Source organism: Capra hircus, chromosome 29, assembly GCF_001704415.2.
Source record: "Capra hircus breed San Clemente chromosome 29, ASM170441v1, whole genome shotgun sequence".
NCBI classification, from domain to species: domain Eukaryota; kingdom Metazoa; phylum Chordata; class Mammalia; order Artiodactyla; family Bovidae; genus Capra; species Capra hircus.
Genome location: NC_030836.1, coordinates 51,253,982 through 51,277,198, shown reverse-complemented (window position 1 = coordinate 51,277,198; position 23,217 = coordinate 51,253,982). Strand labels below are relative to the sequence as shown.

General features: G+C 62.3%; 1 protein-coding gene across 1 annotated transcript in view; it reads left to right on the top strand.

Annotated features, from left to right (window-relative positions):
* The window catches only part of MUC5AC (mucin 5AC, oligomeric mucus/gel-forming), a 30,101-nt gene continuing 7,456 nt past the window's right edge, over window positions 573-23,217 (top strand). The window contains exons 1-32 of the mRNA XM_018043242.1: window positions 573-666; window positions 1,721-1,795; window positions 2,320-2,379; window positions 2,557-2,818; window positions 3,099-3,213; window positions 3,680-3,770; window positions 4,455-4,564; window positions 4,670-4,883; window positions 4,973-5,098; window positions 5,299-5,416; window positions 5,684-5,822; window positions 5,970-6,080; window positions 8,872-8,941; window positions 9,021-9,158; window positions 9,239-9,403; window positions 9,567-9,661; window positions 11,083-11,209; window positions 11,369-11,624; window positions 11,693-11,745; window positions 11,852-11,952; window positions 12,029-12,180; window positions 12,301-12,439; window positions 12,527-12,640; window positions 12,778-12,951; window positions 13,622-13,861; window positions 14,048-14,204; window positions 14,582-14,710; window positions 14,963-15,125; window positions 15,571-15,614; window positions 15,704-15,892; window positions 16,503-19,364; window positions 19,458-23,060. Coding sequence (XP_017898731.1) covers window positions 594-666; window positions 1,721-1,795; window positions 2,320-2,379; window positions 2,557-2,818; window positions 3,099-3,213; window positions 3,680-3,770; window positions 4,455-4,564; window positions 4,670-4,883; window positions 4,973-5,098; window positions 5,299-5,416; window positions 5,684-5,822; window positions 5,970-6,080; window positions 8,872-8,941; window positions 9,021-9,158; window positions 9,239-9,403; window positions 9,567-9,661; window positions 11,083-11,209; window positions 11,369-11,624; window positions 11,693-11,745; window positions 11,852-11,952; window positions 12,029-12,180; window positions 12,301-12,439; window positions 12,527-12,640; window positions 12,778-12,951; window positions 13,622-13,861; window positions 14,048-14,204; window positions 14,582-14,710; window positions 14,963-15,125; window positions 15,571-15,614; window positions 15,704-15,892; window positions 16,503-19,364; window positions 19,458-23,060 — 10,465 coding nt within the window. The 5' untranslated portion in view covers window positions 573-593. The remainder of the gene's footprint in view (window positions 667-1,720; window positions 1,796-2,319; window positions 2,380-2,556; window positions 2,819-3,098; window positions 3,214-3,679; window positions 3,771-4,454; window positions 4,565-4,669; window positions 4,884-4,972; window positions 5,099-5,298; window positions 5,417-5,683; window positions 5,823-5,969; window positions 6,081-8,871; window positions 8,942-9,020; window positions 9,159-9,238; window positions 9,404-9,566; window positions 9,662-11,082; window positions 11,210-11,368; window positions 11,625-11,692; window positions 11,746-11,851; window positions 11,953-12,028; window positions 12,181-12,300; window positions 12,440-12,526; window positions 12,641-12,777; window positions 12,952-13,621; window positions 13,862-14,047; window positions 14,205-14,581; window positions 14,711-14,962; window positions 15,126-15,570; window positions 15,615-15,703; window positions 15,893-16,502; window positions 19,365-19,457; window positions 23,061-23,217) is intronic.

The following is a 23,217-nucleotide window of genomic DNA, read 5'->3' as shown; positions in this document are numbered from 1 at the left end:
ACGACCTGAGTGGGTGGCCATCACCAGCGTGCTTCCTCAGGCAGAGTCTATCATGGTCAAGACCACCAGGCCAGTTTCTGGGCTGGTTCACTCGGCATCGCCCCTGCCCCTCAAGGAAGACACAGGCCCACGTGGGATGAGCTAGCCTGGGGCAGCACTGGTCCGGGAGGCAGGGTCCTGTCACTGGGAATGCCGCCCCTGAGCCCCTGTGCAGTGAGGGTGGGGCTGGCCCAGCAGCCCCGGCAGCAGGAAGCATGGTGGTGGCCTCCAGGCACAGGAGCTCAAGGGTCAGCCTCACAGAAGCCTGCCCAGCCAGGGTTCAGAGCTGGGTGCCCAGTGAGAGGATGCCTGAGCCAGAGCTTAAGGACCCAGGAACCACATCCCAGCTGCAGACACACCCATCTCTGCTGTCTTCAGCCGCGGGCCATCCCAAAGCCAGTGGCCACTGTTTACCTGGGTGAGGGGACTTGCAGGTGTGGCCCCGCCCTCCCACGTGAGGCTGATGGGGCTGCAGCCAGCTCCAGGACTACAAAAGGCTCCTGCCTGCTCACAGCCGTCCTCAGAGGCCGCCTTGGGACTTTCTCCCACACGCCATGGGTGTCGGCCGGAGGAGGCTGGCCCCACTCTGGGCCCTGGCCCTCACTCTGGCCTGTGCCCAGCACACAGGTAAGGTGCCCGCTGGCATCCCCAGGCTGGCTGTGACGGGAGCCTGGAGCCCCCGCCACCTCTCAAGCCCTAGAGAGGCCCTGGTGCCAGGTGGGCAGCAAGCAGCTCAGAGGCCTCGCCCAAGGCTCTGAGAAGCTGAGGGTGCCCGTGGGCCGCTCTTCCAGCTCGCTCCTGCTCCAGGAGACTGTGGCATCGGGGAGGGGCTTCTGGGGCTGTAGGGTCCAGGTAGGGGTCGGGGAGGGGTCAGCCGTGCATCTGTGAGCCCCTGGCTGCAGGGTGCCGTCCTCAGAGGCCTCTCCCACTGGGGCTGGCATCTCCCACCTGCTTCCCAGGGCACAGCTGGGCCCCAGACATGTGTAGGGGCTGCTCGGCCCCCAGCGCTTGGCAGCTCAGGGACCATGCTGTGTGGCTGAGGTGCCCCTGCCCCAGGTGGCTTGCACGCCCTGGTGCCCAGCCTCCTGCAGCCGGCTGCCTGCAGTGCTCAGGCCGAGGCTGCCCGGCTGGGGGCTCCCTGGACGCGCCTCAGAGGCAAGGCCAGGTTCTTGGGGAGGCCTCTGGGCTGACTCTGCCGGTCCCCAGGCGCTGCCTGCCCGGCCTCCGCGGCGCTGAGCTCTGCAGTGGCGCTGAGCTCCTTGTTTCGGGTGCGGCTCTGTCTGCACTCTTGGTCCCAGATCTCCAGCCGGCTCTGGAGGGGCTGAGCCAGCCCACGGCCCCAGGGTCTGCCCCTCGGATGGGCTGCTGCCTGGCGGGTGCTCCTGCCGGTCCCCCTGTGTCCTGAGCAGGGAACCAGGGTCTGGTACCTGGTGGTGCTTGGCGTGCGTGAATGCACCGTGCTTGAAGGAAGGGCCCCTGGAGAAGCTGGCTCAGGGCCGGGGGGCTCACCGGAGGGCATGGTTGAAGGAGCCGTGGCCCAGCGGAGGGCCTGGGGTGACTCAGAAGAGGGCCTCCCAGGCCCCCAGTCCGCGTGGAGAACCCCACCCTCCAGGCCCGCCCCCTTCCGTCGTTGTGTCCTTTGGGGCCAGCTCCAGCCCAACGCCCACTCCCCTTCCTGCAGGCCAGGCCCGGAACAGCGCTGCAGAGGTCAGCTTCGAGCACCCAGACCTCCCTCCTGCCCCTCAGGGGCCTGGCGGTGAGTGGATCCCCCACCCGTCGGAGCCCCGGCCCCACTCAGGAGGCACCGCTCAGGCTGCTCGCCGTCTCCCGGTCTCACGGCGAGGCCACTGGCCGCAGAGCAAGGGCAGGCTCGGGGACACGCCTCGGTCTGCTTGTCCCCTGACGGGGCTCCCCGGGAGGCTCGGGGACACGCCTCGGTCTGCTTGTCCCCTGACAGGGCTCCCTGGGAGGCACACCTGGGCCTGAGCTCAGCACGGAAGCATGGTTTGCAGCCACAGGTGTTGATTCAGGCATTTTTGAGATTCCGGAGCTGGGAACTCCCGGGTGCAAACAACATCAGGGCCACGTGGGCATGAGAGCTGACCTCCGCTGCTCGGCTGTGGGAAGCTCTGCTGGCCCTGGTGCTCATGCAGCAGCGAGGTCACACACACGGCAGAGCCCAGAGCTCGGGAGCGGGCAGCCCTGCAGCGGTGGAGGCCCTCCTGGGGGTCGAGCTGGGGGTGCTCGAGTGAGCGTGTGAACACCTGCCTGTTCCCTCAGGCACCGGCCTCCGTGGAGTGACCATCCACCCGCCTCTGAGGACCGCCCCCGTGGTGCAAGGTGAGGCCATGAGGCCAGGTGGGGGGCGGGCAGCCATGTCCGTGGAGACCTGTCTCTCTGGAGCCGGAGGTGGCGGGAGGGTGCGTGGCTCCTTGCGGGGATGAGGGCACGGCTTTCGGGAGGTCCAGGCCATGTCGCCAGTGTCCCTCGGAAACGCCCCGCTCTGTTTGACCGCAGCCCTGAATGCGGCCCACGGCGGGCGGGTGTGCAGCACGTGGGGCGACTTCCACTACAAGACCTTCGACGGCGACGTCTTCCGCTTCCCCGGGCTGTGCAACTACGTCTTCTCCGCGCACTGCGGCTCGGCCTACGAGGACTTCAACCTGCAGCTCCGCCGCGGCCCCGGGCCCAACAGCACTGCGCCCAGCAGGGTCACCATGAAGCTGGACGGCCTGGTCGTCAGGCTGGCCAAGGGCTCCGTCCTGGTCAACGGCCGCCCGTGAGTCTGGGGCCCGGAAGGCACGCGTGCTCCCGGGACCACGCAGGGCGGCCCCAGGCCCCCAGGCCCCCACGCTCTGCCCCTGTCTCTCCTAGGGGCTCAGGCTCTGGCACTGCGCCCGGACGCGGCCCCTCCTTTGTGCTGCTGACGCTCGAGCTCCATGCTCTTGGGTCTTGGTGACCTGGTCGGGATGTGAGCTGAAGGGCCTCCCCGCCTGTCCTGACCTCTGCTGCCTGGGCCCTCGGGCCCCACATGCCTCAGCCAGGCCCTCTCCCTGCAGAATTCAGCTGCCCTTCAGCCAGTCTGGGGTCCTCATCGAGCACAGCCACGGCAATCTGAAGGTGGCGGCCAAGCTGGGCCTGGTCTTCATGTGGAACCAGGACGACAGCCTCCTGGTGAGGCCGGGGCCGGGGGTGGGGGTGGGGGCTGGGGGCTGGAGGTGAGGGGCTGGGGGCGGGGGTCCTGGCACATACCTCCAGCCCAACAGCCTCCTGGTGAGGCTGGGGCCGGGGGGCCGGGAGTGGGGGCCAGGGCTGGGGGCTAAGGGCGGGGGCCCCAGTAGGTACCTCCAGCCAACAGCACGCCCCCCCAGGGAGGGAAGAAGGTGCTCTGGGTGAAGGAGGGTGAGAAGGCAGATCCCACCCCGCTGGGGGCCCAGGGCCCACACCCCATGGAGACGCCATGTGTCGGGGAAGTGTCTCCTCCAGGACACACTCCTGCTCGGGGTCCCAGCTTGGACGAACGAGTTGGGGGGTCCTCTGTGAGGAGCTGCAGCTCCGACCTCCTCGGGAGCCTGGTCCATCGTTCTGGCCCCGGGGCGTCCCTGGCGCGGCTGGAGTCCGATGTGTCCTCTCCCTGCAGCTCGAGCTGGACGCCAAGTACGCCAACCAGACTTGCGGGCTGTGCGGAGACTTCAACGGCGTCCCCGCCTACAACGAGTTCTTCTCGCACAGTGAGTTCTCCCCGGCGCCTCCCCGTGCCCTACCCCCGCCCGCGCCCGGCTCCTCAGCGCTCCCTGAAGCCTGCCTCCAGAATCCCAAGTCAGAGATGTCAGTCTGAACACGTGTGCACAGCCCACATGTGCAAGCAGACCTGTGCACTCACACGTGCCACACACATGTGCAGACCCGGGCACGGCCCCCCCCCACCCCCTCTGTAGAGCAGGCAGCCCCCGCCACGCCCTCCTGTGAAGCTGAAGACCTGCCTCTGTCCAGACCCTGTCTCTGCATCTTAGTCCTGACACTTTGCCACCCAGCCGTGGCCTTTCTGGCGACCCACGCCTGCCACGGCCCCGAGCTTGGGGTCCCCTCTGCCGGGCCTGTGGAGCCCCATGCAAAGCCCATCCATGAGGGCTGCTTACCAGAGGCCAGCCCAGGGGCCTGGGGGTGGCCGGCAGGGGCTCAGGCACACTTTTCAGCCCCCTGGGCTGCGAGCCGGCCCCAGGCCCACGGAGCATCAGGTAAAGGGCTGAGCCCACGGCCCTGTGGCCTCGAATGCCCAGGGGCCCCTCACTTCATCTCAGACGCCTTGAATATCCTGCAGAGCTGCCACTTAACCGGGCGGTGTGGGCAAGGAAGGCGGGCGTGGCCAGAGCACCCTGAGCGAGGGATGTGGGGGGCCCTTGTGCTTCCGGCAGATGTCAGACTGACCCCCGCCGAGTTTGGGAGCCTGCAGAAGATGGACGGCCCCATGGAGCAGTGTCAGGACCCTGTTCCCGAGGACGCTGGGACCTGCTCGGATGACTCTGTAAGGCCCAGAGTGGACGGGGTGGGGGTCTTGCTCCCACAGCCCCGGGGCTGAGCTGGGGACATTCCAGACCCGACTGAGCGAGGGGTCTGGGCTCTTCCCCAGGGCATCTGCGAGGAGATGCTGAGCAGCGAGCCGTTCTCGGGCTGTGCCCGCTTGGTGAACACCAGCAGCTACCTGGAGGCCTGCCGGCACGACCTCTGCCACTGCAGCCGGGCCAACCTCACCAGCTGCCTCTGCCACACCCTGGCCGAGTACTCCCGCCAGTGTGCCCACGCCGGGGGGCTGCCCCCGGACTGGCGGGGCCCCCAGCTCTGCCGTGAGTGCCCGAGTGGCCTGGGGCCTGGCCTGCTGTCCCCCAGGGCCGGGGGCAGGGCAGGGTGTGACACTGCCCATCCTCCCCCGCAGCCCAGACGTGCCCCCTGAACATGCAGTACCGTGAGTGTGGCCCGCCCTGCGCGGACACCTGCTCCAACCCTGAGTGCTCCCAGCTGTGCGAGGACCACTGCATCGCCGGCTGCTTCTGCCCTGAGGGTGAGAAGGAGCCCCTCCCCGGCCCCCCAAATCACACAGAGGCATCACGGGTCCCAGGACGGAGCCCCTGAGGTGTCCCGTGGCCCCTGGGTCCGAGGAGCCCTCTAGGGCAGGCCTGTGGTGGGCAGGGGCCGCGCCGCTCCCCACACCCTCTCAGCAGACAGTGTGGCACGTGCCACACGGCCTGCCTGTCTCTGCAGGGATGGTGCTGGACGACATCGGCCAGGCGGGCTGCGTCCCCATATCCGGGTGCTCCTGCATGTACAATGGGGCCACCTACGCTCCAGGGACCGGCTACTCCACAGGCTGCACCAACTGGTAGGGCCCCGGGCCCTGCCCTCTGCTCCCTTGATCCGCCCTGGGACGGACGCTCCTGGGAGGCCCCCTGGGGGCTGTGGCCAGGTGCCACGGGTCTGCTCCCACCTGGGGCCTGGGGCAGAGGCCAGCGGCTCTCTGGGGAGGGGCCAAGGGGCTCCAGTCTCTGTAGGGAGGCAGGCAGGCCTGGGCGAGACCGCTGTCGGCCTGCCAGCTGGGTGGAGGCCGTGCCTGGGGCCCAGCACGCACGCGGGGCCTCCCTGCTCTCAGCACCTGCTCTGGAGGCCGCTGGACCTGCCAGGAGGCGCCGTGCCCGGGGACCTGCTCGGTGCTGGGCGGCGCCCACATCTCCACGTTCGACGAGAAGCAGTTCAGAGTGCCTGGGGACTGCAGCTACGTGCTGGCCAAGGTGCGGGGCCTCCCCGGACGGGCCCGCCGCGGCTCCCGAGGCCTTGGCAGACCATCCAGGAGACCACCCCGGCTCTGGGCGGGCGGAGCGGGGAGGCCGAGGCGGGCTGGGGGCTGCTGAGCTCTGCATGGGGGCCTGTGTTTCCAGCCTTGTGACAGCAGTGCCTTCACCGTGCTGGCCGAGCTGCGCAGGTGCGGGCTGACCGACAGCGAGACCTGCCTGAAGAGCCTGACACTGAGCCTGGGCGGGGGCCACACGGTGAGCACGGGCCCGGGCGGGGTGTCCCTCCTGGCAAATGGCCTCTGCCCAAGCCGTGACCCCACAGAGGCAGTAGCCTGTGGACACCCCCACTGCGTCCCACCTGCACCGCTTGTGGGTCTTCTGAGCAACCGTTTCCAGAGAGACCAGCTCTGAGACGGGCTCTAGGGGCCCCTCACCTGTCCAGCGTGGCCCAGGAAGCTTCTCTGCTGAAACTGACTTAAAAAAATAGTACATTAAAAAAAACTTAGGCTTCCCCAGGCCCTGGCTGCGGCCTGTGGGATCTTCTCGTGACATGTGGTGCCTCGCTGCGGCGAGCGGGCTCTGGAGCGCCGCCTCAGTAGTTGCAACTGACAAGCTTAGTTGTCCCGCAGCCTGTGGGGTCTTAGTTTCCTGACCAGGGATCAGAACCACATCAGCTTCTTTGCAAAGTAGATTCCTAACCACTGGACCACCAGGGAAGGCCTTGAAGTCGACTTTCTTACTTTAGTAAATCTCTTTGCTCAGTTCAGCTCAGTGCAGTCGCTCAGTCGTGTCTGATTCTTTGAGACCCTATGGATTGCAGCACGCCAGGCTTCCCTGTCCAACACCAACTCCCGGAGTTCACCCAAACTCATGTCCATCGAGTCAGTGATGCCATCCAACCGTCCATCCTGTCTCCCCCCTCTCCTCCTGCCCTCAATCTTTCCCAGCATCAGGGTCTTGGGTCAGCTCTTCCCATCAGGTGCCCAAACTATTGGAGTTTCAGCTTCAGCATCAGTCCCTCCAAAGAACACCCAGGCCTGATCTCCTTTAGGAAGGACTGGTTGGGCTCCTTGCAGTCCAAGGGTCTCTCAAGAGGCTTCTCCAACACCACAGTTCAAAAGCTTCAGTGCTTTGGCACTCAGCTTTCTTTATGGTCAAAGTTTCACATCCATATATGACCACTGGAAAAAACATAGCTTTGACTAGATGGACCTTTGTTGGCAAAGTAATGTCTCTGCATTTTCCATATGCTGTCTAGGTTGGTCATAGTTTTTCTTCTAAGGAGCAAGTGTCTTTTCGTTTCAAGGCTGCAGTCATCATCTGCAGTGATTTTGGAGCCCAAGAAAATCATCTCTCACTGTTTCCATTATTTCCCTATCTATTTGCCATGAAGTGATGGGACCAGATGCCATGGTATTAGTTTTTTGAATGCTGAGGTTTAAGTCAACTTTTTCACTCTCCTCTTTCACTTTCATCAAGAGGCTCTTTAGTTCCTTTTCACTTTCTGCCATAAGGGTGGTATCATCTGCGTATCTGAGGCTATTGATATTTCTCTCTTCAATCTTGATTCCAGCTTGTGCTTCATCCAGTCTGGCATTTCGCATGATGCATGTAAGGGGTTTTCCAAAATTTGCTGGCATATTGAGTGCAGCACTTTCATAGCATCATATTTTAGGATTTGAAATAGCTCAGTTGAAATTCCATCACCTCCACTAACTTTGTTTATGGTGATGCTTCCTAAGGCCCACTTGACTTTGAACTCCAGGATGTCTGGCTCTAGGTGAGTGATCACACCATTGTGATTGTCTGGGTCATGAAGATCTTTTTTGTATAGTTCTTCTGTGTATTCTTGCCACCTCTCTTTAATATCTTCTGCTTCTGTTAGGTCCATACCATTTCTGTCCTTTATTGAGCCCATCTTTGCATGAAATGTTCCCTTGGTATGTCTAATTTTTTTGAAGAGATCTCTAGTCTTTCCCATTCTATTGTTTTCCTCTATTTCTTTTCATTGATCACTGAAGTAGGCTTTCTTATCTCTCCTTGCTATTCTCTGGAATTCTGCATTCAGTTGGGTGTATCTTTCCTTTTCTCCTTTGCCTTTCACTTCTCTTCTTTTCTCAGCTATTTCTAAGGCCTCCTCAGACGACCAATTTGCCTTTTTGCATTTCTTTTTCTCAGAGATGGTCTTGATCATTGCCTCCTGTACCAATGCTATGAACCTCCATCCACAGTTCATCAGGCACTCTATCAGATCTAACCCCTTGAATATATTTCTCACTTCCACTATATAATCATAAGGGATTTGATTGAGGTCATACCTGAATGGTCTGGTGGTTTTCCCTACTTTCTTCAATTTAAGTCTGAATTTGGCAATAAGGAGTTCATGATCTGAGCCACAGGCAGCTCCTGGTCTTGTTTTTGCTGACTGTATAGAGCTTCTCCATCTTTGGCTGCAAAGAATATAATCAATCTGATTTTGGTGTTGACCATCTGGTGATGTCCATGTGTAGAGTCTCCTCTGTGTTGTTGGAAGAGGGTGTTTGCTGTGATCAGTGCACTCTCTTGATAAAACTCTGTTAGTCTTTGCCCTGCTTCATTCTGTACTCCAAGGCCAAACAAAGGCACTGGGGTCTCTGTGGGGTCCCTGGGTCCTGGTGCGCACAAGATTTTGTTTGAGCCCCCCGAACATCTCTGGCAGGGAAGGAGTTTGACTCTTAATGCGATTCCGCCCCCCCCCCACTCTCTTGCTGGGGCCTCTCGTTTGCCCTTGGATGGGGGGCATCTTTTTTTGGTGGGATCCAACACTCTCGTGTCGACATCTGCTCAGCGGTTAGTTGCGGTTTTGGAGTTCTCACGGGAGAAGATAGGCGCACATCCTTCTGCTCCGCTGTCCTGAACAACTTTTATGTCACCAAAAAAAAGAAAAAAAGTCCTATCCTTGTGGAAAGCTTAGCAAAGCAGGCTGAGCCTGAGTTGGGCAGGGGTGGTCATCAGCCCTTCTCTGCCCTATGGGGACTGTCACGACCCCTGCCGTGTGCTTCTCCAGGTCTTCATGGTCAAGGCTAGTGGGGAGGTGTTTGTGAATCAGATCTACACCCAGCTGCCCGTCTCAGCAGGTAAGGGTGCCCGCCCCGGCCCCACTTCTGGTGGTTCCGCCTCTCGCACCCACTAAGACACGGGCCCCTGTGTCCGCAGCCAACGTCACGCTCTTCAGACCCTCCACCTTCTTCATCATCGCCCAGACCCAGCTGGGCCTGCAGCTGGACATCCAGCTGGTGCCCACCATGCAGGTGTTCGTGAGGCTGGCACCGCAGAACCGAGGGCAGAGCTGCGGTAAGAGGGTCACCGCCCGGCAGCCAGGCCCACCCCCCGCGGCTGGGCGCTCGGGGGCCTCACCCTGCCCTCTGCCCCAGGCCTGTGCGGGAACTTCAACCAGAACCAGGCCGATGACTTCCGGACCATCAGCGGCGTGGTGGAGGGCTCGGCCGCTGCCTTCGCCAACACCTGGAAGACCCAGGCCGCCTGCCCCAACGTCAAGAACAGCTTCGAGGACCCCTGCTCCCTCAGCGTGGAGAACGGTGTGTGTCCAGCAGCCCCGGGGCCCGCCTGGTGCCTCGGACCGCTCACACCCAGTGCTGCTCCTTACGGAGGAACTCGGGGCGAAGGAAAGCCGCTCACCTCGAGGGGGCTCCCGCTTGACATGCCGTCCAGCCCCACTGACCACCCCTCCTCTGTCCACAGAGAAGTACGCTCAGCACTGGTGCTCCCGGCTGACCGACCCCCACGGCCCCTTCGCCCAGTGCCACTCCGCCGTGGACCCCAGTACCTACTACTCGGTAATGCCGCCTCCCGGCTCTGTCCTTGGGCCTGGGCCACCCTCAGCGTCCAGGGCCAGGGCGACAGCGTCTGGGCCCAGCCGGGCTCCCGGGCTCTGTCCCCTCCCCCACTCCCCCACTCCCCCACTCTCTCATTCCCTCATTCATTCATTCACTCACTCATTCATTCATTCCCTCATTCATTTCCTCATTCATTCATTCACTCATTCATTCATTCACTCACTCACTCATTCCCTCATTCATTCACTCACTCGCTCATTCCCTCATTCATTCATTCACTCACTCATTCATTCACTCACTCACTCATTCATTCATTCCCTCACTCATTTCCTCATTCATTCATTCACTCATTCATTCATTCACTCACTCACTCATTCCCTCATTCATTCACTCACTCGCTCATTCCCTCATTCATTCATTCCCTCATTCATTCATTCCCTCACTCATTCCCTCATTCATTCATTCCCTCATTCATTCATTCCATCATTCATTCATTCCCTCACTCAGTCCCTCATTCATTCATTCATTCCCTCACTCAGTCCCTCATTCATTCATTCCCTCATTCATTCATTCCATCATTCATTCATTCCCTCACTCAGTCCCTCATTCATTCATTCATTCCCTCACTCAGTCCCTCATTCATTCATTCCTCATCATTCATTCATTCCCATCATTCATTCATGTCCCTCATTCATTCATTCATTCCCTCACTCAGTCCCTCATTCATTCATTCATTCCCTCACTCAGTCCCTCATTCATTCATTCCCTCATTCATTCATTCCCTCATTCATTCATTCACTCACTCACTCATTCCCTCATTCATTCATACCCTCATTCATTCATACCCTCACTCATTCCCTCATTCATTCATTCCCTCATTCATTCATTCCCTCACTCATTCATTCACTCACTCACTCATTCCCTCATTCATTCATTCACTCACTCATTCATTCATTCACTCACTCATTCATTCATTCCCTCACTCATTCATTCATTCACTCATTCATTCATTCCCTCACTCACTCAGTCATTAATTACTCAGTTGCTCATTTGCTCACCACCCATTGTGAGATTCCAAGCCCATCTGTCCTCCTGCCCTACACTCAGGCACTGGGGCAGGGGCTGCTACACACAGTGAGTGAGTAGCCCGCTGGGTCTGGGGTCAGTGAGAAACTGGTGTCTGGGACTGACCGCACGGGGCTGGACCGCTGGGTCACAGAGATGAGGGACTGTGACCCCTCCGGCAGCCCCCCACCAGCCCAAGGACGTGAGTGCAAGATGGTCTGTTCACGCTCTGCTGAGGGAGGGGGAGCCCCCGTGAGCCTGGGGACAGGGCCTGGGGAGGCAGGGGCTCTGGCCGCGGCATGCGGAGTGATCGCCGCGTGTGGGCTGGGGTCCCTGATGCCCCGGTGTGCCCCCAGAACTGCCTGTTCGACACCTGCAACTGTGAGAAGAGCGAGGACTGCATGTGTGCGGCCCTGTCCTCCTACGTCCGGGCCTGTGCCGCCCACGGCATGCTGCTCAGCGGCTGGCGGGACGGCGTGTGCAGTGAGTGTCCTGCGGCAGATGCGCCACAGATCCCACCCCGAGCCGGGCACGGGGGTTGAGGAGCACCGAGCCCACGGCCCCAGGACACTGCCCGGGGGCTATAGGGGCCGGGGGTGCCCGCCAGCTCTGGCCTGAGTGCCACCCTCCCTGCACCCACAGCAAAGCCCATGGCCACCTGCCCCAAGTCACTCGTCTACCGCTACAACATCAGCACGTGCCCACCCACCTGCCGGGCCCGGAGCGACGAGGACGCCACCTGCAGCATCAGCTTCGTCCCCGTGGACGGCTGCACCTGCCCCGACGGCACCTTCCTGGACGACTCCGGCGCGTGTGTGCCGGCCGCCAGCTGCCCCTGCTACCTGCAGGGCTCCACGATCCCCAACGGGGAGTCGCTGCATGAGCAGGGCGCCATCTGGTAGGAGCCCCTGCTGAGCGGGCAGGGTGGGGGAGGCTGGGGGCTCTCTGACCATGCTCTCCTGGCAGCTCCTGCACCCAGGGCACACTGACCTGCATCGGAGGCCACACCCCAGACCCAGGTGAGCTGGGAGTGGGCGGGCGAGGGGGAATCTCTGCACGAAGCTCCTCCGCGAGGCAGCGAGCTTGGGTGGCGGCAGGCTCCCTGAGCGCCCCCTCCCTCCCCAGTCTGCGCCCCACCCATGCTCTACTTCGACTGCCGCAACGCCACGCCCGGGGCCAGCGGGGCCGCCTGTCAGAAGAGCTGCCATGCCCTGGACATGGACTGCGTAAGTGTCCCCTGCTGTCCCTGGGGCCCCTCTGCAGGCCCAGGTCATCCATTAAGCGGGGTCTGTCCTCCCACAGTACAGCACCAAGTGCGAGCCCGGCTGTGTGTGTCCCGACGGGCTGGTGGCCAGCGGCGATGGCGGCTGCGTCCCCATGTCTGCCTGCCCCTGTGTGCACAACGAGGCCAGCTACCAGCCAGGCCAGACCATCCACGTGGGCTGCAACACCTGGTACGGGGCTGGCGGGGGGGCGGCTCCAGCAGCGGGACGAGGCACAGCCCGGCCAGCTGTGGGGGCGGGCAGCTGGGGCCTCGAGGAGGGAGGTGTGGGCTGACGGGCACTGTCCCCCAGCACCTGTCAGAGTGGGACGTGGCAGTGTACCGACCAGCCCTGCCTGGCCACCTGCACGGTGTATGGGGATGGCCACTACCTCACCTTTGACGGGCGGCGCTACAGCTTCAGCGGGGACTGCGAGTACACGCTGCTCCAGGTACACGGCCACCGAGCTCCGCCCCCCCCAAGCCTGCTCGCTGCTCCCGTGCATGCTCACCCCAGCGGGCCGCTCCTCTGCCCACAGGACCACTGCAGTGGGAACGGCAGCACCCAGGACAGCTTCCGCGTCGTCACAGAGAACGTGCCCTGCGGCACCACAGGGACCACCTGCTCCAAGGCCATCAAGATCTTCCTGGGGGTGAGCAGGGGAGGGGGTCCAGGCAGGAGCCCCCCAAGAAGGCCGTGCTCCCATAACTAAGCCAGGACAGGGGTGGCCAAGCCTTGGACCCACCCAGGTGGTGGCCAGTGTCCTCAGCCACCCTCACGTCCTTGCAGAGCTACGAGCTGAAGCTGAGTGACAGGACACTGGAGGTGATCGAGACGGGCCCGAGGCCGCCCTACTCCATCCACCAGATGGGTATCTACCTGGTGGTGGACACGGAGCTGGGCCTCACGCTGCTGTGGGACAAGGGTACCAGCATCTTCCTCAGACTCAGCCCCGAGTTCAAGGTGAGGCCTCGCCCTGGACCAGGGGCGGCTGGTGATGGAGGTGCAGGCAGGGGAGAGACAGAGACCCCGAAACAGACAGAGAGAGGCAAGCAGAGGACACAGGGGAGGCAGAGAGAGGCAAGCGGCACAGGAGGAAGAGAGGCACCGAGAGATGGAGAGAGAGAGAGGCAGGGCTGACGGCACAAACCCTCGGCCGCGTCTGGGCCCTGCAGCTGCAAGAAGGAGGACCCCAGACTGGGGCCCCTCCTCCCCAAGGCTGGACACCGAGCCAGCCCAGGGGCCCCTTCACCCCCGACCCTGGTGCCCACGTCCCCACACCGTCTTCGTTGCATGGACCCTCGTTCCATAAGGATGCACCCACCAGATCGGCCACCTCACGCCAGGGAGCCCTCGTCCTGCAGGGACCTCACTCTCACGCTGGGCTGTAGGGGCTTCCAGGATGAGGACCTGAGCCTGTCTTTGGGGGCACCCCATAGCTGCTACGCCGCGTTGCCTGTACCCTCTGCTCCAGGAGACGCCAGCGCCCAGTGGGCTGCACCCAGGGCCGCCCTCACACTCACTAGGGCTGCTCTGGGGGCTGTCCTGGGGCAGGTGGGGGCCCGAGGGAGTGAGTGGGCCCCTCCTGCGCCCGCCCGGAGCTGCTGCCATCTCTGTGTCCATCTGTCTGCAGGGGAGGGTCTGCGGGCTGTGCGGGAACTTCGACGACAATGCCCTCAACGACTTCACCACGCGGAGCCAGTCTGTGGTGGGCGACGTGCTGGAGTTTGGCAACAGCTGGAAATTCTCCCCGTCGTGCCCGGACGCTCTGGCCCCCAGGGACCCCTGCACCGCCAACCCGTACCGCAGGTCCTGGGCCCAGAAGCAGTGCAGCATCATCAACAGCGCCACCTTCAGCGCCTGCCACGCCCACGTACGCGGGGCTCCTCCGGGCACCTGGGGAGGGAGGGATTTAAGTGGCTCTGGGCTCCCCACCACCCTCTGAGGCCAGTGGTGGCCGCGCAGGACCCCGTGCTCCAGGGGAAACTGGCCCAGGTGGACATCAAGCCACGTGGGTGCCCAGGAGCCCCCCAGTGTCTGAAGCCTTTCTCTCCCGCAGGTGGAGCCAGCCAGGTACTACGAGGCCTGCGTGAGTGACGCCTGCGCCTGCGACTCGGGGGGCGACTGCGAGTGCTTCTGCACAGCCGTGGCCGCCTACGCCCAGGCCTGCCACGATGCGGGCGTGTGTGTGTCCTGGCGGACCCCGGACACCTGCCGTGAGTATTCTGGAACCTGCCTCCCAGGTGGCATGGGGGTGCAGGGGCTCACGAGAGTTGGGCTGAGAGTGGGAGGGGAGGCAGGGAATGAGCAGGGCCCCCTTCCCCCGCCCCAGGGCCCGGGTGCCGGGGGCGGGCATCCCCAAGAAGCCAGATGCTTGCCCCCTCTCACCCATGGGCCTTGTAGGCCCACACCCTGCAAGGCCACGTCTAGGAGGCACAGAGGACAGCCGTGGCTTTAGAGCAGCTCTCAGGACTCGGGCAAGGATCAGGGTGTGGGGGTGGCCCCGGGCTGTCCTTCTGGGGCAGCCCTCCGCCTGGGGCCCCCCGACCAGACTCCTGGCCCTGAGTGACCCCTCGCTGCCCCTCGCCCACAGCTCTGTTCTGCGACTACTACAACCCCCAGGGCCAGTGTGAGTGGCACTACCAGCCCTGTGGGGCGCCCTGCCTGAAGACCTGCCAGAGCCCCAGCGGCCAGTGCTGGCCCGACACCCGTGGCTTGGAAGGTGGGCACCCTGCTGGTCCGGGGCGGCGGGGGGGCGGCCGTGCTGGGGGCCCTGGGTCGGGGCTGGGGTCTGTCCTGGCGATCCTGGGACTGTTGACCGGGCTGAACTCCCCCTGGCCCCTCGAGGTGCCTTTGTGGCCATAGCCTCGAGCTCCCTGCTGCCTGGGGGGTGAGGTCCAGGGCTGGGGCCTGAGGTGGGAGCGAGGCCATGGGTGACTGGCCTGGCTGGGACTCACGTCCCTCTGGCTCGCAGGCTGCTACCCCAAGTGCCCACCAGAGGCCCCCATCTTCGACGAGGACCAGATGCAATGTGTGGCTTCATGCCCGACCCCATCCCCACAACCCCCCTGCCACGTTGGAGGCCAGTCTTTCTGGCCAAACTCCACGGTGCCCTCGGACAGGAACTGCTACTCCTGGTGAGTCTGGCCGGAGCTGCGAGATCCTGGAGCACGTGGGGGATTCGCCTGGCCACCTCCTAGCAGGGTCTCCTTCCTTCAGGGCCAGAGGGTGCCCCGTTCTGGGTCTCCTGTGGGGGTCCATGGGGAGCCTCCTCACTGCTGGATGAGGGTGGGGGGCCTGGGGGTGAAGAAAGGGGGCAGAAGGGAACCTGGGTCGTGACACCACCCGAGGCGCCCTCCCCAGGAAGAGGCCCTGGGGAGGAAGGGGCCTCCGGAAGGTCCTTGGGTCCAGAGGCTGTGCTGGAACCGCCTCCTCTGCTCATTGGCTGAAAGGCGCCCTGAGAGGGCGTGGCCTCCGGGCTCAGGCCCTGCCGCAGGGACCCAGCGGGGTGGCTCCGGCCTGCCCCCGGCACAGGCCAGAGGACGCCCGGCACCCCCAGACTCACCTTTCTTGTGTCACCAGCGTCTGCACCAAGGGTGGCGTGCAGTGCGCCTACGACGCGAACGGTGAGCAGCAGACCGCCCTCCTTGCGCCCGGGGCCTGGGGCTCCTGCCCGCGTCCCCGCCGGGTAACGCTGGCGCTCTGCTCCCCACAGCCTGCGTCTGCACCTACGACGGGAGGCCCTTCCATTCTGGGGACGTCATCTACCACACAACGGATGGCTTGGGGGGCTGCATCTCGGCCCACTGTGGGGCCAACGGCACCATCGAGAGAAGGGTCTACACCTGCAGCCCCACCACGCCCACACCCCAGACCACCTTCTCCTTCTCGACATCCCTGCCCGGTAAGGCAGACACGTGGGTACCGCGCAGGGCTGCGCCCCACCCCCACCCTGAGTCAGGAAAGAGCCGGGACCCAGCAGAGCCTGTGACCCTTGTCCAGTCACCCTGCAACCAGGAAGGGCCAGCCTCCTCGAGGCCCCCTGGCAGGATCGATGCCCTTGTCGTGCTTTCAGGGCTGAGGCTCCCAGCGAGGGGCAGGCGCTGTAAGCGGAGGTGTCCCAGGCCGGTCCCAGGAAGAGGACCACGGGAAGCCCAGCTCGAGCACCCCTGCCCAGACCTGCTGCCCTCGAGGCCGCTCTGAGTTCTCACTCTTCCAGGGGCACCTCAGGGCCTTATTAGAGCTTCTCCAAAGGGTGACGAGCCCCTGGAACTCTGGCCTTAGGTTCCAGGAAGCAGGCTTCCTTACACAAGCTTGACTCACCTCTTGACTCAGGAGCGGTGAGCCCCACACCTGCCAGGTGTGGGCGCCCTGCCCCCCAAGCTCCCGTCGGGGCAGACAGATGCGGTGGAATGCCCCAGCAGCTGATGCTGAGAGAGCGGCAGGGTGGGGTGTCCTCGAGGGCCGTGGGGAGCCCCGGCCTCTGATGCTCGTCCTCTCTCTCCTGCCCTCAGGTGTGAGCTCGACGATTCCACCCGGCAGGCGCCCCAGCCCTTCCGAGAGCACAGCACACACCCCAAGCACGGCCCCGGCCTCCAGCCCAGGAACCTCTACACCTGTCCCAGGACCCTCTACACCTGTCCTAGGAACCTCTACACCCATCCCAAGTACCACAACACCTGTCCCAGGCACCACAACACCCGTCCCAGGCACCACAACACCTGTCCCAGGACCCTCTACACCCGTCCCAGGCACCTCAACACCTGTCCCAGGACCCTCTACACCTGTCCCTGGACCCTCTACACCCGTCCTAGGCACCACAACACCCGTCCCAGGACCCTCTACACCTGTCCCTGGACCCTCTACACCCATCCCAGGCACCTCAACACCTGTCCCAGGACCCTCTACACCCGTCCCAGGACCCTCTACACCCGTCCCAGGCACCTCAACACCTGTCCCAGGACCCTCTACATCTGTCCCTGGACCCTCTACACCTGTCACAGGACCTTTTACACCCATCCCAGGACCCTCTACACCCGTCCCAGGACCCTCTACACCCGTCCCAGGCACCACTACACCCATCCCAGGCACCACTACACCTGTCCCAGGACCCTCTACACCCGTCCCAGGACCCTCTACACCCGTCCCAGGCACCTCAACACCCATCCCAGGACCCTCTACATCCATCCCAGGAACCACTACACCCGTCCCAGGCACCTCAACACCCATCCCAGGAACCTCAACACCCGTCCCAGGCACCTCAACACCCGTCCCAGGACCCTCTACACCCATCCCAGGAACCACTACACCTGTCCCAGGCACCTCAACACCCGTCCCAGGAACCTCAACACCCATCCCAGGCACCTCAACACCCGTCCCAGGACCCTCTATACCCGTCCCAGGAACCTCAACACCCGTCCCTGGACCCTCTACACCCGTCCCAGGCACCTCAACACCTGTGCCAGGGCCCTCTACACCCATCCCTGGACCCTCAACACCCGTCCCAGGACCCTCTACACCCGTCCCAGGCACCTCAACACCCGTCCCAGGACCCTCTACACCCGTCCCAGGCACCTCAACACCCGTCCCAGGAACCTCAACACCCGTCCCAGGAACCTCAACACCCGTCCAAGGAACCTCAACACCCGTCCCAGGACCCTCTACACCCGTCCCAGGCACCACTACACCCATCCCAGGCACCACTACACCTGTCCCAGGACCCTCTACACCTGTCCCAGGACCCTCTACACCCGTCCCAGGCACCTCAACACCCATCCCAGGACCCTCTACATCCATCCCAGGAACCACTACACCCGTCCCAGGCACCTCAACACCCATCCCAGGAACCTCAACACCCGTCCCAGGCACCTCAACACCCGTCCCAGGACCCTCTACACCCATCCCAGGAACCACTACACCTGTCCCAGGCACCTCAACACCCGTCCCAGGAACCTCAACACCCATCCCAGGCACCTCAACACCCGTCCCAGGACCCTCTATACCCGTCCCAGGAACCTCAACACCCGTCCCTGGACCCTCTACACCCGTCCCAGGCACCTCAACACCTGTGCCAGGGCCCTCTACACCCATCCCTGGACCCTCTACACCCGTCCCAGGACCCTCTACACCCGTCCCAGGCACCTCAACACCCGTCCCAGGACCCTCTACACCCGTCCCAGGCACCTCAACACCCGTCCCAGGAACCTCAACACCCGTCCCAGGAACCTCAACACCCGTCCAAGGAACCTCAACACCCGTCCCAGGACCCTCTACACCCGTCCCTGGACCCTCTACACCCGTCCCAGGAACCTCAACAGCCGTCCCAGGACCCTCTACACCCGTCCCAGGCACCTCAACACCCGTCCAAGGAACCTCAACACCCGTCCCAGGACCCTCTACACCCGTCCCTGGACCCTCTACACCCGTCCCAGGAACCTCTACACCCGTCCCAGGCACCTCAACACCCGTCCCAGGCACCTCAACACCCGTCCCAGGCACCTCAACACCCGTCCCAGGAACCTCAACACCCGTCCCAGGAACCTCAGCACCCGTCCCAGGAACCTCAACACCCGTCCCAGGAACCTCAACACCCGTCCCAGGACCCTCTACACCCATCCCTGGACCCTCTACACCCGTCCCAAGAACCTCAACACCCGTTCCAGGACCCTCTACACCTGTCCCAGGAACCTCAACACCCGTCCCAGGCACCTCAACACCCGTCCCAGGCACCTCAACACCCGTCCCTGGACCCTCTACACCCGTCCCTGGACCCTCTACACCCGTCCCAAGAACCTCAACACCCGTCCCAGGAACCTCAACACCCGTCCAAGGACCCTCTACACCCGTCCCTGGACCCTCTACACCCGTCCCAAGAACCTCAACACCCGTCCCAGGACCCTCTACACCTGTCCCAGGAACCTCAACACCTGTCCCAGGACCCTCTACACCCGTCCCAGGCACCTCAACACCCGTCCCTGGACCCTCTACACCCGTCCCTGGACCCTCTACACCCGTCCCAGGACCCTCTACACCTGTCCCAGGACCCTCTACACCCGTCCCAGGCACCACTACACCCGTCCCAGGACCCTCAACACCTGTCCCAGGACCCTCTACACCTGTCCCTGGACCCTCTACACCTGTCCCAGGACCCTCTACACCTGTCCCAGGAACCTCAACACCCGTCCCAGGACCCTCTACACCCGTCCCAGGAACCTCAACACCCGTCCCAGGACCCTCTACACCTGTCCCAGGACCCTCTACACCTGTCCCAGGACCCTCTACACCTGTCCCAGGACACTCTACACCCATCCCAGGACCCTCTACACCCGTCCCAGGACCCTCAACACCTGTCCCAGGCACCTCAACCCCTGTCACAGGTAACTTGACTCCTGGGAAAACAACCCTCTTGACTCCCAGCCCAGTGCCAGTTTCAACAACAATTTCAAACACAACTTCTGTGTTGTCCACAGCTCCAAGGCCCTCAGAGTGGTCCTCACCTGAGCCCACCACGGTCACCTGTTTACAAGTTTTATGCAACTGGACTGAGTGGATGGACGGCAGCTACCCTGGGCCAGGGAGAAACAGTGGAGATTTTGACACTATTTCGAATCTCAGAGCCGAAGGTTATAAATTCTGTGCAGAGCCCAGGAGTGTGCAGTGCCGGGCAGAGCGCTTCCCTGACACCCCGCTGCAGGAGCTGGGCCAGGATGTGGTCTGCAACAAGTCCGTGGGCCTGATTTGCTGGAACAAGGACCAGCTGCCCCCCATCTGCTACAACTACAATGTCCGCTTCCTCTGCTGCGAGCTGGTGGACACTTGCAGGACAAACACCGCTTCCCCTGCCACGCCTGCCGCCACACGGACAGCCACAGCTGGAGCCAGCTCTGCCTGGGCCACTGGGGCCCTCTCCACTTCCACAAAGCTCAGCACTGCCAGCTCACCTCACGTGACCCCAACAAGATGGGCCACGCCCAGCACACACGAGCAGTCCTCTCCAGGGACCACCCCCTGCAAGCCAAAGTGCAGGTGGACCCAGTGGTTCGACGTGGACTTCCCAATGCCCGGGCCCCACGGGGGAGACAATGAAACCTTCAGCAACATCATGAGGAATGGAGACCCCATCTGCCACCGATCTGAATCCATCAGCAAAGTGGAGTGCCGAGCCGAGAACCACCCCGGGGTCAGCATCCACGAGCTGGGCCAGCTGGTACAGTGCCACCAGGATGTAGGCCTGCTGTGTCGGAACCAGGACCAGAAGGGCAAGACCAGGCTGTGCCTCAACTACCAGATCAGAGTGCTGTGCTGCGAGCCCCAGGAACACTGCTCTCCTGCCACTGTTACAGTAACCAGCACCTCCAGTGTGAGTGTCACTGGGCACACAGGGACCACCTTCCATGAAGCCACATCCAGTGCAACCTCTGTGCAGACAAGCAGCACAACCTCGGCTCCTACAACCAGTACAACCTCTGTGCAGACAAGCAGCACAACCTCGGCTCCTACAACAAGCTCAACCTCTGTGCAGACAAGCAGCACAACCTCGGCTCCAACAACCAGCGCAACCCCTGTGCAGACAAACAGCACAACCTCGGCTCCTACAACCAGCGCAACCCCTGTGCAGACAAGCAGCACAACCTCGGCTCCTACAACAAGCTCAACCTCTGTGCAGACAAGCAGCACAACCTCGGCTCCAACAACCAGTACAACCCCTGTGCAGACAAGCAGCACAACCTCAGCTCCTACAACCAGCGCAACCCCAGTGCAGACAAGCAGCACAACCTCGGCTCCTACAACAAGCTCAACCTCTGTGCAGACAAGCAGCGCAACCTCGGCTCCTACAACCAGTACAACCTCTGTGCAGACAAGCAGCACAACCTCAGCTCCTACAACCAGTACAACCCCAGTGCAGACAAGCAGCACAACCTCGGCTCCAACAACCAGCGCAACCCCTGTGCAGACTAGCAGCACAACCTCGGCTCCTACAACCAGTACAACCTCTGTGCAGACAGGCAGCACAACCTCGGCTCCTACAACCAGCGCAACCCCTGTGCAGACTAGCAGCACAACCTCGGCTCCTACAACCAGTACAACCCCAGTGCAGACAAGCAGCACAACCTCGGCTCCAACAACCAGCGCAACCCCTGTGCAGACTAGCAGCACAACCTCGGCTCCTACAACCAGTACAACCTCTGTGCAGACAGGCAGCACAACCTCGGCTCCTACAACCAGCGCAACCCCTGTGCAGACTAGCAGCACAACCTCGGCTCCTACAACCAGTACAACCTCTGTGCAGACAAGCAGCGCAACCTCGGCTCCAATAACCAGTACAACCCCAGTGCAGACAAGCAGCACAACCTCGGCTCCTACAACAAGCTCAACCTCTGGGCACACAAGCAGCACAACCTCGGCTCCTACAACAAGCTCAACCTCTGGGCACACAAGCAGCACAACCTCGGCTCCTACAACCAGTACAACCTCTGTGCAGACAAGCAGCACAACCTCGGCTCCAACAACCAGCGCAACCCCTGTGCAGACAAGCAGCACAACCTCGGCTCCTACAACCAGCGCAATCCCTGTGCAGACAAGCAGCACAACCTCGGCTCCTACAACAAGCTCAACCTCTGTGCAGACAAGCAGCACAACCTCGGCTCCAACAACCAGTACAACCCCTGTGCAGACAAGCAGCACAACCTCAGCTCCTACAACCAGCGCAACCCCAGTGCAGACAAGCAGCACAACCTCGGCTCCTACAACAAGCTCAACCTCTGTGCAGACAAGCAGCGCAACCTCGGCTCCTACAACCAGTACAACCTCTGTGCAGACAAGCAGCACAACCTCAGCTCCTACAACCAGTACAACCCCAGTGCAGACAAGCAGCACAACCTCGGCTCCAACAACCAGCGCAACCCCTGTGCAGACTAGCAGCACAACCTCGGCTCCTACAACCAGTACAACCTCTGTGCAGACAGGCAGCACAACCTCGGCTCCTACAACCAGCGCAACCCCTGTGCAGACTAGCAGCACAACCTCGGCTCCTACAACCAGTACAACCTCTGTGCAGACAAGCAGCGCAACCTCGGCTCCAATAACCAGTACAACCCCAGTGCAGACAAGCAGCACAACCTCGGCTCCTACAACAAGCTCAACCTCTGGGCACACAAGCAGCACAACCTCGGCTCCTACAACAAGCTCAACCTCTGGGCACACAAGCAGCACAACCTCGGCTCCTACAACCAGTACAACCTCTGTGCAGACAAGCAGCACAACCTCGGCTCCAACAACCAGCGCAACCCCTGTGCAGACAAGCAGCACAACCTCGGCTCCTACAACCAGTACAACCTCTGTGCAGACAAGCAGCACAACCTCGGCTCCTACAACGAGCTCAACCTCTGTGCACACAAACAGCACAACCTCGGCTCCTACAACCAGTACAACCTCTGTGCAGACAAGCAGCACAACCTCGGCTCCTACAACGAGCTCAACCTCTGTGCACACAAACAGCACAACCTCGGCTCCTACAACCAGCGCAACCCCAGTGCAGACAAGCAGCACAACCTCGGCTCCAACAACCAGCGCAACCCCTGTGCAGACTAGCAGCACAACCTCGGCTCCTACAACCAGTACAACCTCTGTGCAGACAAGCAGCGCAACCTCGGCTCCAATAACCAGTACAACCCCAGTGCAGACAAGCAGCACAACCTCGGCTCCAACAACCAGCGCAACCCCAGTGCAGACAAGCAGCACAACCTCGGCTCCTACAACCAGCGCAACCCCTGTGCAGACAAGCAGCACAACCTCGGCTCCTACAACCAGTACAACCTCTGTGCAGACAAGCAGCGCAACCTCGGCTCCAATAACCAGTACAACCTCTGTGCAGACAAGCAGCACAACCTCGGCTCCTACAACCAGTACAACCCCTGTGCAGACAAGCAGCACAACCTCGGCTCCTACAACCAGCGCAACCCCTGTGCAGACAGGCAGCACAACCTCAGCTCCTACAACCAGCTCCACCTCTGTTCCTGTATCTGGGACCACACCTTGCTCCTGCAGTGTGTCTGGACAGTTGCACTCCGCAGGTATGCAGTCTTCCTGGGCATGTGCTGTGTGCCACCTCTGGTCCCTGGCGCCCTGTTCACAAAGCCTCCGTGTGCAGGAGACACAGTTGTGTCTTGTCTCTGTGACAGGCTAGGTCTGTGTCTAGGACTGCAGTAAGCTCTCCATGAAGATGCAGTC